Below are 15103 nucleotides of genomic sequence, written 5' to 3' on the forward strand. Positions count from 1 at the left end.
GAGAGAGAGAGAGGAGAGATGAGAGAGGAGAGAGAGAGAGGAGAGAGAGAGAGAGAGAGAGAGAGAGAGAGAGAGAGAGAGAGAGAGAGAGGGAGGGAGCTAAGCGTGGCAGACAGTGCTCAAGTGGTCATGCAGTAGGTACCTGAGTCCCTTCCTGGGCAGTGTGTTTCTATCACTGTGTGGACCCCTGTGGGATCGGCAGAGAAAAACACTTCAGGGAGAGGAGAAGAAAGGAGGAGAGGAAAGGAGGAATGTGGATAGTGTACTATTGCAATTGTAAAAATATATACAGTACCAGTCAAAAGTTTGGACACACCTACTCATTTAAGGGTTTTTCTTTATTTTGACTATTTTCTACGTTGTAGAATAATAGTGAAGACATCAAAACTATGAAATAACACATATGGAATCATGTAGTAACCCAAAAAAGTGTTAAACAAATCAAAATATATTTTAGATTTTCGATTCTTCAAAGTATGGGATGGCGTTTCGCTTCAGAATGCTGTGGTAGCCATGCTGGTTAACCACACATGCGGAGATCATCCGTTCACCTACTCTGCGTCTCACAAAGACACGGCGGTTGGAACCAAAAATCTAAAGTTTCCACCGGTCTAATGTCCATTGCTCGTGTTTCTTGGCCCAAGCAAATCTCTTCTTCTTATTGGTGTCCTATAATAGTGGTTTCTTTGCAGCAATTCGACCATGAAGGTCTGATTCACCCAGTCTCCTCTGAACAGTTGATGTTGAGATGTGTCTGTTACTTGAACTCTGAAGCATTTATTTGGGCTGCAACCTGAGGTGCAGTTAACTCTGATGAACATATCCTCTGCAGAGGTAACTCTGGGTCTTTCTTTCCTGTGGCGGTCCTCAAAAGAGCCAGTTTCATCATAGCACTTGATGGTTTTTGCGACTGCAACTTGAAGAAACTTGGAAAATTCTTGACATTTTCCGGATTGACTGACATTCATGTCTTAAAGTAATGATGGACTGTTGTTTCTCTTTGCTTATTTGAGCTGTTCTTGACATAATATGGACTTTGTCTTTTACCAAATACGGCTATCTTCCCTACCTTGTCACAACACAACTGATTGGCTCAAACGCATTAAGAAGGTTAAGAAATTCCACAAATTAACTTTTAACACCCCTGTTAATTGAAATGCATTCCAGGTGACTACTTCATGAAGCTGGTTGAGAGAATGCCAAGAGTGTGCAAAGCTGTCATCAAGGCAAAGGTGGCTACTTTGAAGAATTTCTAATGTAAAATATATTTTGATTTGTTTAACACTTTTTGTGGTTACTACATGATTCCATATGTGTTATTTCATAGTTTTGATGTCTTCACTATTATTCTACAATGTAGAAAAGAGTAAAAATAAAGAAAAACTCTGGAATGAGTAAGCGTGTCCAAACTTTTGACTGGTACTGTATATGCCATCGCTTTTCTGAAAAATATATTTTGTGACACATCTTAGTATAGTATCATGTCATAGCAGTGATCGGTGTTTTTAAATATCAAGCGCCAAGTCTAAGTTTTGCCACAAGATGGCAGCATATAAACAGCGATGGGGGACTGAGAGCCAGCGCTGTAGTGGGGAATGAAAGCCTGCAACAACACAGTACACGCACACACACACACACACACACACACACACACACACACACACACACACACACACACACACACACACACACACACACACACACACACACACACACACACGTACACACACACGTACACACACACACATACCGCCACTTAGCAAAGCCCCACCACACACAAGCACTTTTACCTTTCCTGTTTCCGAGGTAAGGTGTTCCGGTTGAATTTAGGGCTAGCGGAGGGGGAGGACAGGGGGCTGATGGGAAGGGGGTTGCACAACAGACAAAGAGAGAAAGAAGTTTAGAAAGAAAAGAGAGCGGGAGAAGAATCCTCTGAAGGAGAGAGCCGCATTGAGTCCAACCGTTGCCACAAGCGAAAAATCAGCCCCACCTGCTCGCCAATGAATCTCCTCTACTGGTCTAGTAAGTAAAGATAATGAGACGTGTCAGAGAAGGTAAGACCAGAATAGATCTGAAATGGCATCGCATGAAGGCATACCTGAAACAATGGTTTCCATGGAGATGCTTGGACAGTATCTCCGGTGATAATATGGCTGATACATTCCGGCCACGTACACATTCGTGTACGCAGGAATGTTTCACAACGACACACTGAACAAACACAATGTGGCAGTGCATGCTATGGCAACATCTGACAGGTTCCTTGTTTTTATTTTGTCCATATAAAGATAGGATGACCAAGATCAGAGCAGATTCCCCCAACATCCCACTCTTACCACTCAAACCCTCCCTTCCTTCCTTCCTTCCTTCCTTCCTTCCTTCCTTCCCTCCCTACCTCCCATCCCTACCTCCCATCCCTACCTCCCATCCCTACCTCCCATCCCTACCTACCTTCCTTCCTTCCTTCCACCCTTCCTTCCACCCTTCTGTCCTCACCTCTCAGACATGCCCGTCTTGATGCTGCTGGTCCTGCCCAGAGCTGAGAGGGTGTCCTCCCTGCTGTCTCTTCCTCCATGCCCAGCACTGCTCACGCTCATGTCGATGGACTCGCTGCTGGTGTGCATGCTGCTCACCGAGGGGTATCCCAGGCTTCCCGCCCCTCCACCGTGCCCGCTGTGCCCACCCAGGGTACCCTCCCTGCTCTGGGCAGAGGAGCCAGTGCTCATGGTGGTGCCCCAGGTCAGGCTGTTGGAGGGCCCCATGGAGGAGTAGACAGAGCCGGGGCTGGACGCACTCTGGGGGACACAGGAGGAATTCCGGATTTATCAAGTGATTTTCATATGTTACATTTAACGGTTACGCTTCCACTCCCCAAGGTCAAATCATATTGTCTGCTGTTATTCATGTCACGATCTGCTGTTGCTAGTTACATGGTTGCTCGCTATCATAGCCAACTATTGGATCACCTATCGTCGGCGCTGGTAGCTAAAGTTGGCTATTTTCTTGTTTGTGCAAGTATAAACTCTGTTCATGGACACTGATGCTTATCAAGAGACTACAAAGATATTGCCAGCTCATGCCATTTGGTTAGGCTAGTCTGCCTATCTCACCTGTTCGCTACCCAGCGTGTTATGGCCGGTGCTCAGGTTTCGTCCTCCGTACAGGGGGCTGCTGCCCTCGCTCTCCCCCCCTACACCTCCAGGGGAGTCCAGAGCAGCATGGGTAGCGTGAGGGTTGGAGATCACCGTTGAGTTCTTCATGTTCTCTGCCGTGGTGACCGGAACCTGCTTACTGGACTTACCACCAAACAACCTGGAGAGAGATGGAGAAGAGAAGGAGAAAGTTGAAAAGGAGAATTTGTAAAAAATATTTACCCCATCTCTTCAAAGAGCATCTTAAATAATCACACAGCACCTCCACACCAAAAAAAGCCTTTCATGAACGAACACTCACGCTTCATTCTTCCCTCTTACTAGCTCTGACTTGGCTGATCGCTACCTTATTAAGGAACATTTGTGGACTCGGCTATTTCAGCCACACTCGTTGCTGACTGGTGTATAAAATTGAGCACACAGCCATGCAATCTCCATAGACAAACATTGGCAGTACAATGGCCCTTACTGAAGAGCTCAGTGACGCTCAACGTGGCACCATCATAGGATGCCACCTTTCCAACAAGTCAGTTCCTCAAATTTATACCCTGCTAGAGCTGTCCCGGTCAACTGTTAAGTGCTGTTTTAGTGAAGTGGAAACGTTTTGGAGCAACGGCACAGCCCGCAAAGTGTTAGGCCACACAAGCTCACAGAATGGGACCGCCGAGCGCTGAAGCAAGTAAAAATCGTCTGTCCTCGGTTGCAACACTCAGTACAGAGTTCCAAACTGCCTCTGGAAGCAACTTCTGCTCAATAACTGTGGGTTGGGAGCTTCATAAAATATGTTTTCCATGGCTGAGCAACAGCACACAAGCCTAAGATCATGTGCAAAGCCATGCGTCAGCTGGAGTGGTGTAAAGCTCGCCGCCATTGGGGCCATTGTCATGCTGACATAGGAAAAGGCCTTCCCCAAACTGTTGCGATAAGTTGGAAGCACAAAATTGTCTAGAATGTCATTGTATGCTAAGGTGCCTAGCCCAAACCACGGTAAAAACAGCCCCAGACCATTATTCCTCCTCCACCAAATTTTACAGTTGGCACTATGCATTGGAGCAGTGGAAACGTGTTCTCTGGAGTGAAGAATCACGCTTCACCATCTGGCAGTCTGACAGATGAATCTGGGTTTGGCGTATACCAGAAGAACGTTACCTGCCCCAATGCATAGCGCCAACTGTAACGTTTGGTGGAGGAGGAATAATGGTCTGTTTTTCATTGTTCGGGCCAGGCACCTTAGTTCCAGTGAAGGGAAATCTTAACACTACAGCATACACTGACATTCTAGGCGATTCTGTGGTTCCAACTTTGAGGCAACAGTTTGGGGAAGGCTCTTTCTGTTTCAGCATGACAATGCCCCCATGCACAAAGCGAGGTACATACAGAAACGGTTTGTCGAGATTGGTGTGGAAGAACTTGACTGGCCTGCACAGAGCCCTGACCTCAATCCCATCGAATACCTTTGGGATGAATTGGAATGCCGACTGCGAGCCAGGCCTAATCGCCCAACATCAGTGCCCGACCTCACTAATGCTCTTGTGGCTGAATGGAAGCAAGTCCCCGCAGTAATGTTCCAACATCTAGTGGAAAGCCTTCCCAGAAGAGTGGAGGCTGTTACAGCAGCAAAAGGGGGACCAACTCCATATTAATGCCCATGATTATGGAATGGCTAGGTTATCCAACCTAGCTATCTTAAGATGAATGCACTAACTGTAAGTCGCTTTGGATAAGAGCGTCTGCTAAATGACTCAAATGTAAATGTAAAATTTTTTAGGTAGACAGACACACACACCGAGAGAGAGAGAGAGAGAGAGATACGAAACATGTAGAGTATTGTAGACGCATTTCTGTTTTAAAGTCATGTCTAGTAACCACCCCTATGGCACACTATTGAGTAAAGGCTTGGGGGATTATATCTGAGTAACTTTTGAAGCATGACATTAGCATACCCCATTACTTTAAGCCAAAAGACAGTGGCTACGTCCCAAATGGCACCCTAATCCTTATTTAGTGCACTATATTTGTTATGGGGTCCCGTTTGGGACGTAGCCAGAGCGTGTTGACTGTTAAGACGGTAGGCAGGGTGATAATATCGAGCAGGGTCTTCAAAGCCTTATTACCCATAGAGATTAATGAGCCAGCCCAGCAGTGATGAGGTAAGACTCCGCTCGTGTTACATATAAAGACTTGGCACTATGAAAAAGTGTCGGCTCAGACCTGGCAGCTGAACAGAAATGCTGAAGGGCTAGTTTTCACACAGTGGGCTGACATGACCTTTGTGTATGGATGTGAATGTGTGTGTGTGTGTGTGTGCGCGTGTGTGTGTTGCATCACACTAGGAATAGGTTTCAGACACTACTGTAAATGGGTGTCATTAATGACCACGTTTAAGTGTGAGTGGCATTATATATCTCTGTATGTGAGCGTATGTGTGAGTCTGTTCACCTGCGCAGTGTGGGTGAGGCAACCTGCTGTCTCCCTGTGAGAGGTACGGTGGAAGCCCCTCCCCTCAGGTTGTCCACGCCCTCTGACACGCCCTTTTCTCGGTCCGTCTGATTGGCCAGCGAGACCCCGGTCCCACTTCCATTCATTTTCCCAGTGTTTCCCACGTCTCTGCTTTTACTGTGAGTGGTAACGGAGAGCACGGCCGCCTCGATGCTGCTGGTCGACGACCGGTTTCCGTTACGCGCGCCGGCGCCGGACCGGCTGGGTCTCGGAAGGCTCCGGTACTGCAGTGTAGAGCGGGTGCTCACCTGGAGGTACCCATCGTCATGGTGACCTAGACCGGACCCCACATCTTGACCTCCGACCTTTATCCCAACGGCAAGGGATCTCGTCCCTGACTTGGGCATTTTCCCAAGAGTAGCTGACCCGCTCGTGATGGTGGCGCCACTGGCGGTAACCATAGTAACCATCCCGGAACTCTGCTTCTTGAAGCCAAATGTGCTGGTGGGGGTGCGGGAGGTCAGTGCGTGAGACTGGGAGTGGGGTTCGGAGAGGGCGTGTGTGAGGGTGTGTGTGTGTGACGTGCGGGTGGAGGCGGAGGTGGAAGAGGGTGTGTTTCTCTTGGCCTCGTCGTCACTGCTGCGCCCGGCGTCGGAGGGCGAGCGGCGGAGGCCGTTGGAGCGAGGGGAGAGACGGCCCTTCTCGGACACCTTCACGTCGTCTGTTTTACCTACAGGTACACAGGATGGGACATACAGCAGGGGTTTAGGTCAGAGGAGAGTTTGTCATAGTTGTGGTGTTTCAGAAGGTTAATGAGACAAATGAGACAATTACAGAGACAGCAAAACACTGCCAGGACAGAAAACGCCCATACCTGTGCTGTGGGTCTTCATCACAGCAGACCCTGACGTTCCAGTAGCTTTAGTCCTGGGGCTGGTCACCCCCACCTGAGCACTCATGCCCCCCTTCCAGGACCCTGTGTGTGTCATTGAGGGAGTCTTCCGCCCCGAGCCCACCTTATCCGACTCGTCGGACACGTCCGAGGGGTTCCGGCGGGCCCACTTGGAGCCCTGGTCCATCCTGCTGACCTCACTGTCCGACACCCCGTCTGACCTCTTGACCTCGTCACCTGACCATGCGGGGTTCAGGGTGGTGGAGGCTGAGTGCTTCTCAGCATCCGTTACAGGCTGGGGGGGGGGGGGGGAGAGAACGACATACACAGAGGATGAGAAGAAGAGGGAACTTGTGATCTATTATATGGTGCTCTGGCATATATGGGAATAAACGGATAAATCGGGTTGAAGTTAGTAACTTCCACATGTGCCTATAGGGCTGTGATGATAGTGCTATGAGAGTATACTGGTTGTGGACAAAATCAGAAAGCTCTTTGGGGCCTACCCTATGTGACGCACTACTCAGCCTACAATAACCGCTGCACTATACAGTGAGGGAAAAAAGTATTTGATCCCCTGCTGATTTTGTACGTTTGCCCACTGACAAAGAAATGATCAGTCTATCATTTTAATGGTAGGTTTATTTGAACAGTGAGAGACAGAATAACAACAAAAATATCCAGAAAAACGCATGTCAAAAATGTTATAAATTGATTTGCATTTTAATGAGGGAAATAAGTATTTGACCCCCTCTCAATCAGAAAGATTTCTGGCTCCCAGGTGTCTTTTATATAGGTAACGAGCTGAGATTAGGAGCACACTCTTAAAGGGAGTGCTCCTAATCTCAGTTTGTTACCTGTATAAAAGACACCTGTCCACAGAAGCAATCAATCAATCAGATTCCAAACTCTCCACCATGGCCAAGACCAAAGAGCTCTCCAAGGATGTCAGGGACAAGATTGTAGACCTACACAAGGCTGGAATGGGCTACAAGACCATCGCCAAGCAGCTTGGTGAGAAGGTGACAACAGTTGGTGTGATTATTCGCAAATGGAAGAAACACAAAAGAACTGTCAATCTCCCTCGGCCTGGGGCTCCATGCAAGATCTCACCTCGTAGAGTTGCAATGATCATGAGAATGGTGAGGAATCAGCCCAGAACTACACGGGAGGATCTTGTCAATGATCTCAAGGCAGCTGGGACCATTGTCACCAAGAAAACAATTGGTAACACACTACGCCGTGAAGGACTGAAATCCTGCAGCGCCCGCAAGGTCCCCTGCTCAAGAATACATATACATGCCCGTCTGAAGTTTGCCAATGAACATCTGAATGATTCAGAGGACAACTGGGTGAAAGTGTTGTGGTCAGATGAGACCAAAATGGAGCTCTTTGGCATCAACTCAACTCACCGTGTTTGGAGGAGGAGGAATGCTGCCTATGACCCCAAGAACACCATCCCCACCGTCAAACATGGAGGTGGAAACATTATGCTTTGGGGGTGTTTTTCTGCTAAGGGGACAGGACAACTTCACCGCATCAAAGGGATGATGGACGGGGCCATGTACCGTCAAATCTTGGGTGAGAACCTCCTTCCCTCAGCCAGGGCATTGAAAATGGGTCGTGGATGGGTATTCCAGCATGACAAGGACCCAAAACACACGGCCAAGGCAACAAAGGAGTGGCTCAAGAAGAAGCACATTAAGGTCCTGGAGTGGCCTAGCCAGTCTCCAGACCTTAATCCCATAGAAAATCTGTGGAGGGAGCTGAAGGTTCGAGTTGCCAAACATCAGCCTCGAAACCTTAATGACTTGGAGAAGATCTGCAAAGAGGAGTGGGAAAAAAATCCCTCCTGAGATGTGTGCAAACCTGGTGGCCAACTACAAGAAACGTCTGACCTCTGTGATTACCAACAAGGGTTTTGCCACCAAGTACTAAGTCATGTTTTGTAGAGGGGTCAAATACTTATTTCCCTCATTAAAATGCTAATCATTTTATAACATTTTTGACATGCATTTTTCTGTTTTTTTTGTTGTTATTCTGTCTCTCACTGTTCAAATAATCCTACCATTAAAATTATAGACTGATCATTTCTTTGTCAGTGGGCAAATGTACAAAATCAGCAGGGGATCAAATACTTTTTTCCCCCACTGTATGGATCCAACATGGAGGCAGTTTCTACGGAAAGAGACTATATTCATATAGTGTGGTGCCAAAGGTCAACTACTACTGGGAGAATGGCGGTCTTTGTACAGGCTTTGTTATCCTACATCAAATAACCAGTACATTAAATGAGTGTTATTGTATAGCGGGTGTGCGTTATCCGGACACCCAACCCCTTTCCCAAAGCCACCCAAAAACAAGCTGAGAGTAGAATCACTTCTCAGACAGTTTATCAAAAAGGTGGCTTCTTAAAATTGGTATTTAATGACTTGAGGCCAGTTCAAAACATCAACCTTAGTCTAGTCAGTTCACAGGTCTGCCACCCGGAGCAATACTATAGGCTCATATTCCCTTCTAAACTGTGAGGAATGTCAATATCATTTAACACGCTCGGAGCTAAGGGGGAGAGAAGGGACGGGGGAGAGGAGAAAGAGGGGGGGGAGAAGCGGGAGTGTGAGACTGTACTTGAGAGTTTATCCGTGTGTCCGTTTAGAGCCCGGAGCTGCATTTGTGTGTGTTGAGTGTTTGTGTGTGTGTGTGTGTGTGCGCGCGCATGGGTGACGTTCATGCATATGTGTGTTTGTATCTAGCCTCCACACCGACCTGTCCGCTGAGGGCCTTGCGCTGTGCGGCCGGTGTGTTGGCGTAGGAGCTGATGGACGAGCTGGTGTTGATGTCATCTGTGTCGATGGTGTCACTGACGCCACTGCTCACCGAGCTGCTGTCATCCCAGCTGGAGAGAAAGGAGAAGAAGATAGGTTGAATTAAACAACACCATTTTAACCAGGGTAAAGGGAGGAGAGAGGAGAGGTGACGTGCCAACCACAACCAGGAGAAGAGAGGCAAGGGCATACCCGAAAGGGATTCGTTTTTAGAAAAGAACAAACGGTACAAAATGTGCCTTTAAACAGATACCTCGTTTGTAAAACGAGTTGAACAAGGGTTCAGTGCGTGGTTGAACGGACGCAACCGAAAAGGACTCTCCAATTAAATCAGTGTTACATTTTCAACTTCAGAGCCTTTATCTCATTTCCAGCCGAGGAATCGGCTGAATACTGTGAATATTTCACATTTCACTACCATACCTCCATGGAGCAACACATAGGCTAGACCAGGGTTCTCCGACCCTGTTCCTGGAGAGCTACAGCCCTGTACATTTTCCCTCCAACCCTAATCTAGCACACCTGCTTCTGATAACCATCTGGTCGATAAGCTGAATCAGGGTAGATACTGGGGTTGGAGCGAAAAAGCTACAGGAGGGTAGCTCTCCGGGAAAAGGGTTGGAAAGCGCTGCTCTAGACAGACGACGGCAATGTATCAGTCGTTCTGGCTCTGAATATGAATCCCCTCACAGTGTAGATGCCCTGCTAGCCTAGCTAAAGCTCTGTGACCGCACAAGCTGGCGAACCCACGGAGATAGGAGGGATATTTTATGTATGAGCGTAATCCTGGGTGATAACACACAGTCTCTCTCTGCACCAGGGAGAAAAGCCCTCCTAAGAGGCAGGGTGAATGTAAGGCACGGTTCAGGCAGCAGCATAAGCCCCGAGCTGCCTGGAAATCTCAGTCTCACACACACTGACTGGAGCTGTCCATCAAACACAGAGGAGACTAACCTTGAACCAGGAAGGTTCTACGACACACACACTGTCCACACACTAGTCTTTAACCCCACTTTGAACAATTATACAGGCTATGTTCGTCTATCCCCGACCCTGGGGGGGCGAAGCGGGGCAGGGGATGGGGGCGGGTGGTCGAGACTAGAGGGTGTGTGGGGGGGGGGGGGGGGGGGCAGCAAGAGAGACTAGAGTGATCTCTAGGGAGACTATGGATGAGACAGGACAAACATCAGTCTGAAAGGACCACAGGGAGGGAAAAGAGTTAAAAGCAGGCTTGACAACTATTGAGCACACACACACACACACACACAGCTGCTATTGTACCCTGGTGTTTGGATTAGAGTCATCCAGGGACGGATCCATGACCTCTAACGCGACAGACACACACAACCCTGTCGCTAAAGACGCACACACTGACATACATCAACGTGTCCTCACTGACTTTGGCTTAAGCATCTATCCTCCTCGTCTATCCCATCACACACACACACACAGCCCTTTACAACATACTGGGGGATCTCACGTTAACACACACTCATCACACAGATCTGATATCTACCGCAAGCACCGCAATCTGTAGCTTAAGCTCCGAGGCTCGGATGCTTTGAAGTTGCCTTAAAAGCCACAGTATATCTGTTCTTGACAGGACTGCAGACTGAGCTAACTGGTGAGAGATTTAGACTGACCACAGCCGTCTAAACATGTTCACACAGCCATATGGGGGATAGTCCCCCCCGCGCGCACAGAGACGGAGAGAGAGAGAGAGAAACATCACAGACCAACTGAGAATCTAAAGGTTATTGTCCATATGTAATATCTAGTATCCTTCTGAAGATGTAGATTAGCCCATGTTCAAAAGGAAAAAGAGCCATCACACACACTCTCTTACCTGGCCAGAGTTCCTGGGATGTCGTGGGAACCTGTAGTGTGGGGGAGAATGCCGAGTTGGACCGAGAGCTTCATAAGTCCATACCGCTGAGTTACACACTGAGCTAGCCAACCTCTCTCTCTTTCTGCTTCTCTCTGCCAGTCTCTCTCTCTCTCTTTCTGCTTCTCTCACTCTATCCCTCTCCTTCTGCCTCTCCCTCTGCCAACCTCTCTCTCTTTCTGCTTCTCTCACTCTATCCCTCTGCTTCTGCCTCTCCCTCTGCCAGTCTCTCTCTCTTTCTGCTTCTCTCACTCTAACCCTCTCCTTCTGCCTCTCCCTCTGCCAGTCTCTCTCTCTCTCTCTCTCGGCTTCTCTCACTCTATCCCTCTCCTTCTGCCTCTCCCTCTGCCAGTCTCACTCTCTCTTTGTGTCTACCTCCCCCCCTCCCACTCCGCCTTTATCCCTTTGCTCGCTCTGGCCCTTTCTGTGTTTTTGACTGTGTCTTCTGCACTCCTCATCCCTCCCTCTCCCTCTTTTCTCTCTCCTGTTGCCTTATCTCTTCTCGCATATTCCCCCGTCTCTCTTTCTCTCTGGACTGAGTGAGGGAACCGTGAAAGAGAGAGTGTTCTCCCCTAGTGCATGTAACCTGACCTTCCCCAAGCACAGTTAACCAGCTCACTGCTGCAGCCAAACCAGTAACATCACAGCACAATGGCAAACTCTCCCAAATGTTTTTGTTGTTGTTGTAATTAAATGTAACCTTTATTTAACTAGGCAAGTCAGTTAAGAACAAATTCTTAATTACAGTGATGGCCTACCGGGGAACAGTGGGTTAACTGCCTTGTTCAGGGGCAGAACGACAGATTTTTACCATGTCAGCTCGGGGATTCGATCCAGCAACCTTTCGGTTACTGGCCCAACGCTCCGACCACTAGGCTACCTGCCGCCCAAATCCTATGGAACCAAAATAAGGCATCGTCTAAAAACCCAAAAGTATGAAGTTACAGTACGGTCATAGTATGATCATACATACAAAACATTATTCCTTACTATCAGATATTCCCAAATCCAACATTCCCAACTTCCCATCCATGTCATACGTGTCGGTGTGTGTGATCCCAGAGTTCCCAGACAGATCCACCCTGACTAACTGCCAGCCCATTACTAATTAGAGATCAGCCCAGCAACATGGCCCGAACCCACAGCCTCCTGCTGGCAGCACAACCTACCTATTAACTACCACCCAGCCATTTAGAGCCAATCAGAAATGACGATGACACTAACCACAGCCAACCCCCGTTGAGCTTAGTAAAGAGGAGCAGTTCCAAGCACCAAACGCTAATACCGAAACGTCAGAAAGTTACGGGTTCAATTGATGTGTGTGATTCGACAATCAATTCACTTTGGCGTTGATTTCTGAGCGGGGGAATCGCTCTTAGTGAGACGGAGACCTTCACAGCTGTGTGGTAGTTTGTAGAAATGGAGTTAAATGGATTCATTTGAGCATTGGTCTTTAGGATTAGGTTAGGTGTACAGACAGACTATTCTCTTTGTAAGCATCGGGCGTGGTCGTCATGATGAAAGATGGGAGCGGGTCCTGGGGGACTGCAACGCTAACAAGTTCCTCGGCAAATGCTCTTAGAAAGTTAAGAAACGCTACGGAACAGAAGGAGAGGAGGAGACCGAGGAGAGCGAGACGGAGAGACGGTAGGGAGAGAGAGAGACGGAGCGAGACAGTAGGGGGGGAGAGAGAGAGACGGAGCGAGACAGTAGGGGGGAGAGAGAGACAGACGGAGCGAGACAGTAGGGGGGAGAGAGAGAGAGAGACGGAGCGAGACGGTAGGGGGGAGAGAGACAGACGGAGCGAGGCGGTAGGGGGGAGAGAGACAGACGGAGCGAGACGGTAGGGGGGAGAGAGAGACAGATGGAGCGAGACAGTAGGGGGGAGAGAGAGAAATGGAGCGAGACAGTAGGGGGGAGAGAGAGACAGACGGAGCGAGACAGTAGGGGAGAGAGAGAGAGAGAGACGGAGCGAGACAGTAGGGGGGAGAGAGAGACAGACGGAGCGAGACAGTAGCGGGGAGAGAGAGAGAGACGGAGCGAGACAGTAGGGGGGAGAGAGAGAGAGACGGAGCGAGACAGTAGGGGAGAGAGAGAGACAGCCGGAGCGAGACAGTAGGGGGGAGAGAGAGACAGACGGAGCGAGACAGTAGGGGGGAGAGAGAGACAGACGGAGCGAGACAGTAGGGGGGAGAGAGAGACAGACGGAGCGAGACAGTAGGGGGGAGAGAGAGACAGACGGAGCGAGACAGTAGGGGGGGAGAGAGAGACAGACGGAGCGAGACAGTAGGGGGGAGAGAGAGAGAGACGGAGCGAGACAGTAGGGGGTGAGAGAGACAGACGGAGCGAGACAGTAGGGGGGAGAGAGAGACAGACGGAGCGAGACAGTAGGGGGTGAGAGAGACAGACGGAGCGAGACAGTAGGGGGGAGAGAGAGACAGACGGAGCGAGACAGTAGGGGGGAGAGAGACAGACGGAGCGAGACAGTAGGGGGGAGAGAGACAGACGGAGCGAGACAGTAGGGGGGAGAGAGAGACAGACGGAGCGAGACAGTAGGGGGGAGAGAGAGACAGCCGGAGCGAGACAGTAGGGGGGAGAGAGAGAGAGATGGAGCGAGACAGTAGGGGGGAGAGAGAGACAGATGGAGCGAGACAGTAGGGGGGAGAGAGAGAGAGACGGAGCGAGACAGTAGGGGGGGGGAGAGAGAGAGACGGAGCGAGACAGTAGGGGGGAGAGAGAGAGAGACGGAGCGAGACAGTAGGGGGGGGAGAGAGAGAGAGACGGAGCGAGACAGTAGGGGGGGAGAGAGAGAGATAGAGCGAGACAGTAGGGGGGAGAGAGAGACAGACGGAGCGAGACAGTAGGGGGGAGAGAGAGAGATGGAGCGAGACAGTAGGGGGGAGAGAGAGAGATGGAGCGAGACAGTAGGGGGGAGAGAGAGAGAGAGAGATGGAGCGAGACAGTAGGGGGGAGAGAGAGAGAGATGGAGCGAGACAGTAGGGGGGAGAGAGAGAGAGAGACAGAAGGGGGAGAGAGAGAGAGAGAGACAGAAGGGGGAGAGAGAGAGAGACAGAAGGGGGAGAGAGAGAGAGACAGAAGGGGGAGAGAGAGAGCGAGACAGAAGGGGGGAGAGAGAGAGAGAGACAGAAGGGGGGAGAGAGAGAGAGAGACAGAAGGGGAGAGAGAGAGATGGAGAGAGACAGTAGGTGGAGAGAGAGAGAGATGGAGAGACAACGTCAGTTTGGGCGGTATACCATATACCGGGGTATTTGAAAAAAGCCACGAGATGGTTTTTCAATACCATCAACACCATCGAGTTATTTACTTTCAATAAATGTGAATATTTGTAGCTACTTTTTAAGTTAATACCTGGAATCAACTTGTGTAATACGCTCGGAGATAAAGCAGATTGTGTTCATCATTTCATCTGTCACATCGTTTTACATTATGAAGCTTACCGTAGTTCCCCCAGAATAGCTGAGCCAGTCACCTGTTCGTTGTTAAGGGCACAACAAGAGAAAGCGTGAGCTCGTAGCGTTCTATCGCCAAGTCTCTGCTGTGCGGCGCACATGAGGTGAAGTTGCAATTCACTACTAAATACCTTGGAACGGCTTTCTGCCGTGTTTTAGAAGTCAAAAGAGCTCTGTTATCCGAGTTAACTGTACAGATGCCATTTTTTCCCTGTGCTTCCTGCTAGCGTTTTTTCCCCTCCTCCGTTGTTCTCCCCTCTGCTCCGTGTACACATGCTGGGCTTACTTCAGAAAAGCCTGCATCACAACTTTCATTTGCACAATTTCTCTCGTCCACTTTCGCTTGTAAATGTCCACACTCACCGAAAATGACTGTCGGTAGCTACTAACTATGCTTGCGTAACTTTATGAGCTGGATATGCCCGTCTTTGCAATTAGTT

General features: G+C 49.3%; 1 protein-coding gene across 1 annotated transcript in view; it reads right to left on the bottom strand.

The window, feature by feature from the left end:
* The window catches only part of nav2a (neuron navigator 2a), a gene marked incomplete in the record, with an annotated part of 129193 nt that overhangs the window by 22295 nt on the left and 91795 nt on the right, over positions 1 to 15103 (bottom strand). Inside the window, 7 exon segments of the mRNA XM_029766917.1 lie at positions 143 to 187; positions 1791 to 1856; positions 2497 to 2795; positions 3111 to 3312; positions 5592 to 6321; positions 6466 to 6778; positions 9250 to 9379. Of these exon segments, the coding sequence (XP_029622777.1) occupies positions 143 to 187; positions 1791 to 1856; positions 2497 to 2795; positions 3111 to 3312; positions 5592 to 6321; positions 6466 to 6778; positions 9250 to 9379 (1785 nt within the window).

Source organism: Salmo trutta, chromosome 12, assembly GCF_901001165.1.
Source record: "Salmo trutta chromosome 12, fSalTru1.1, whole genome shotgun sequence".
In the NCBI taxonomy this organism is placed as follows: Eukaryota; Metazoa; Chordata; class Actinopteri; order Salmoniformes; family Salmonidae; genus Salmo; species Salmo trutta.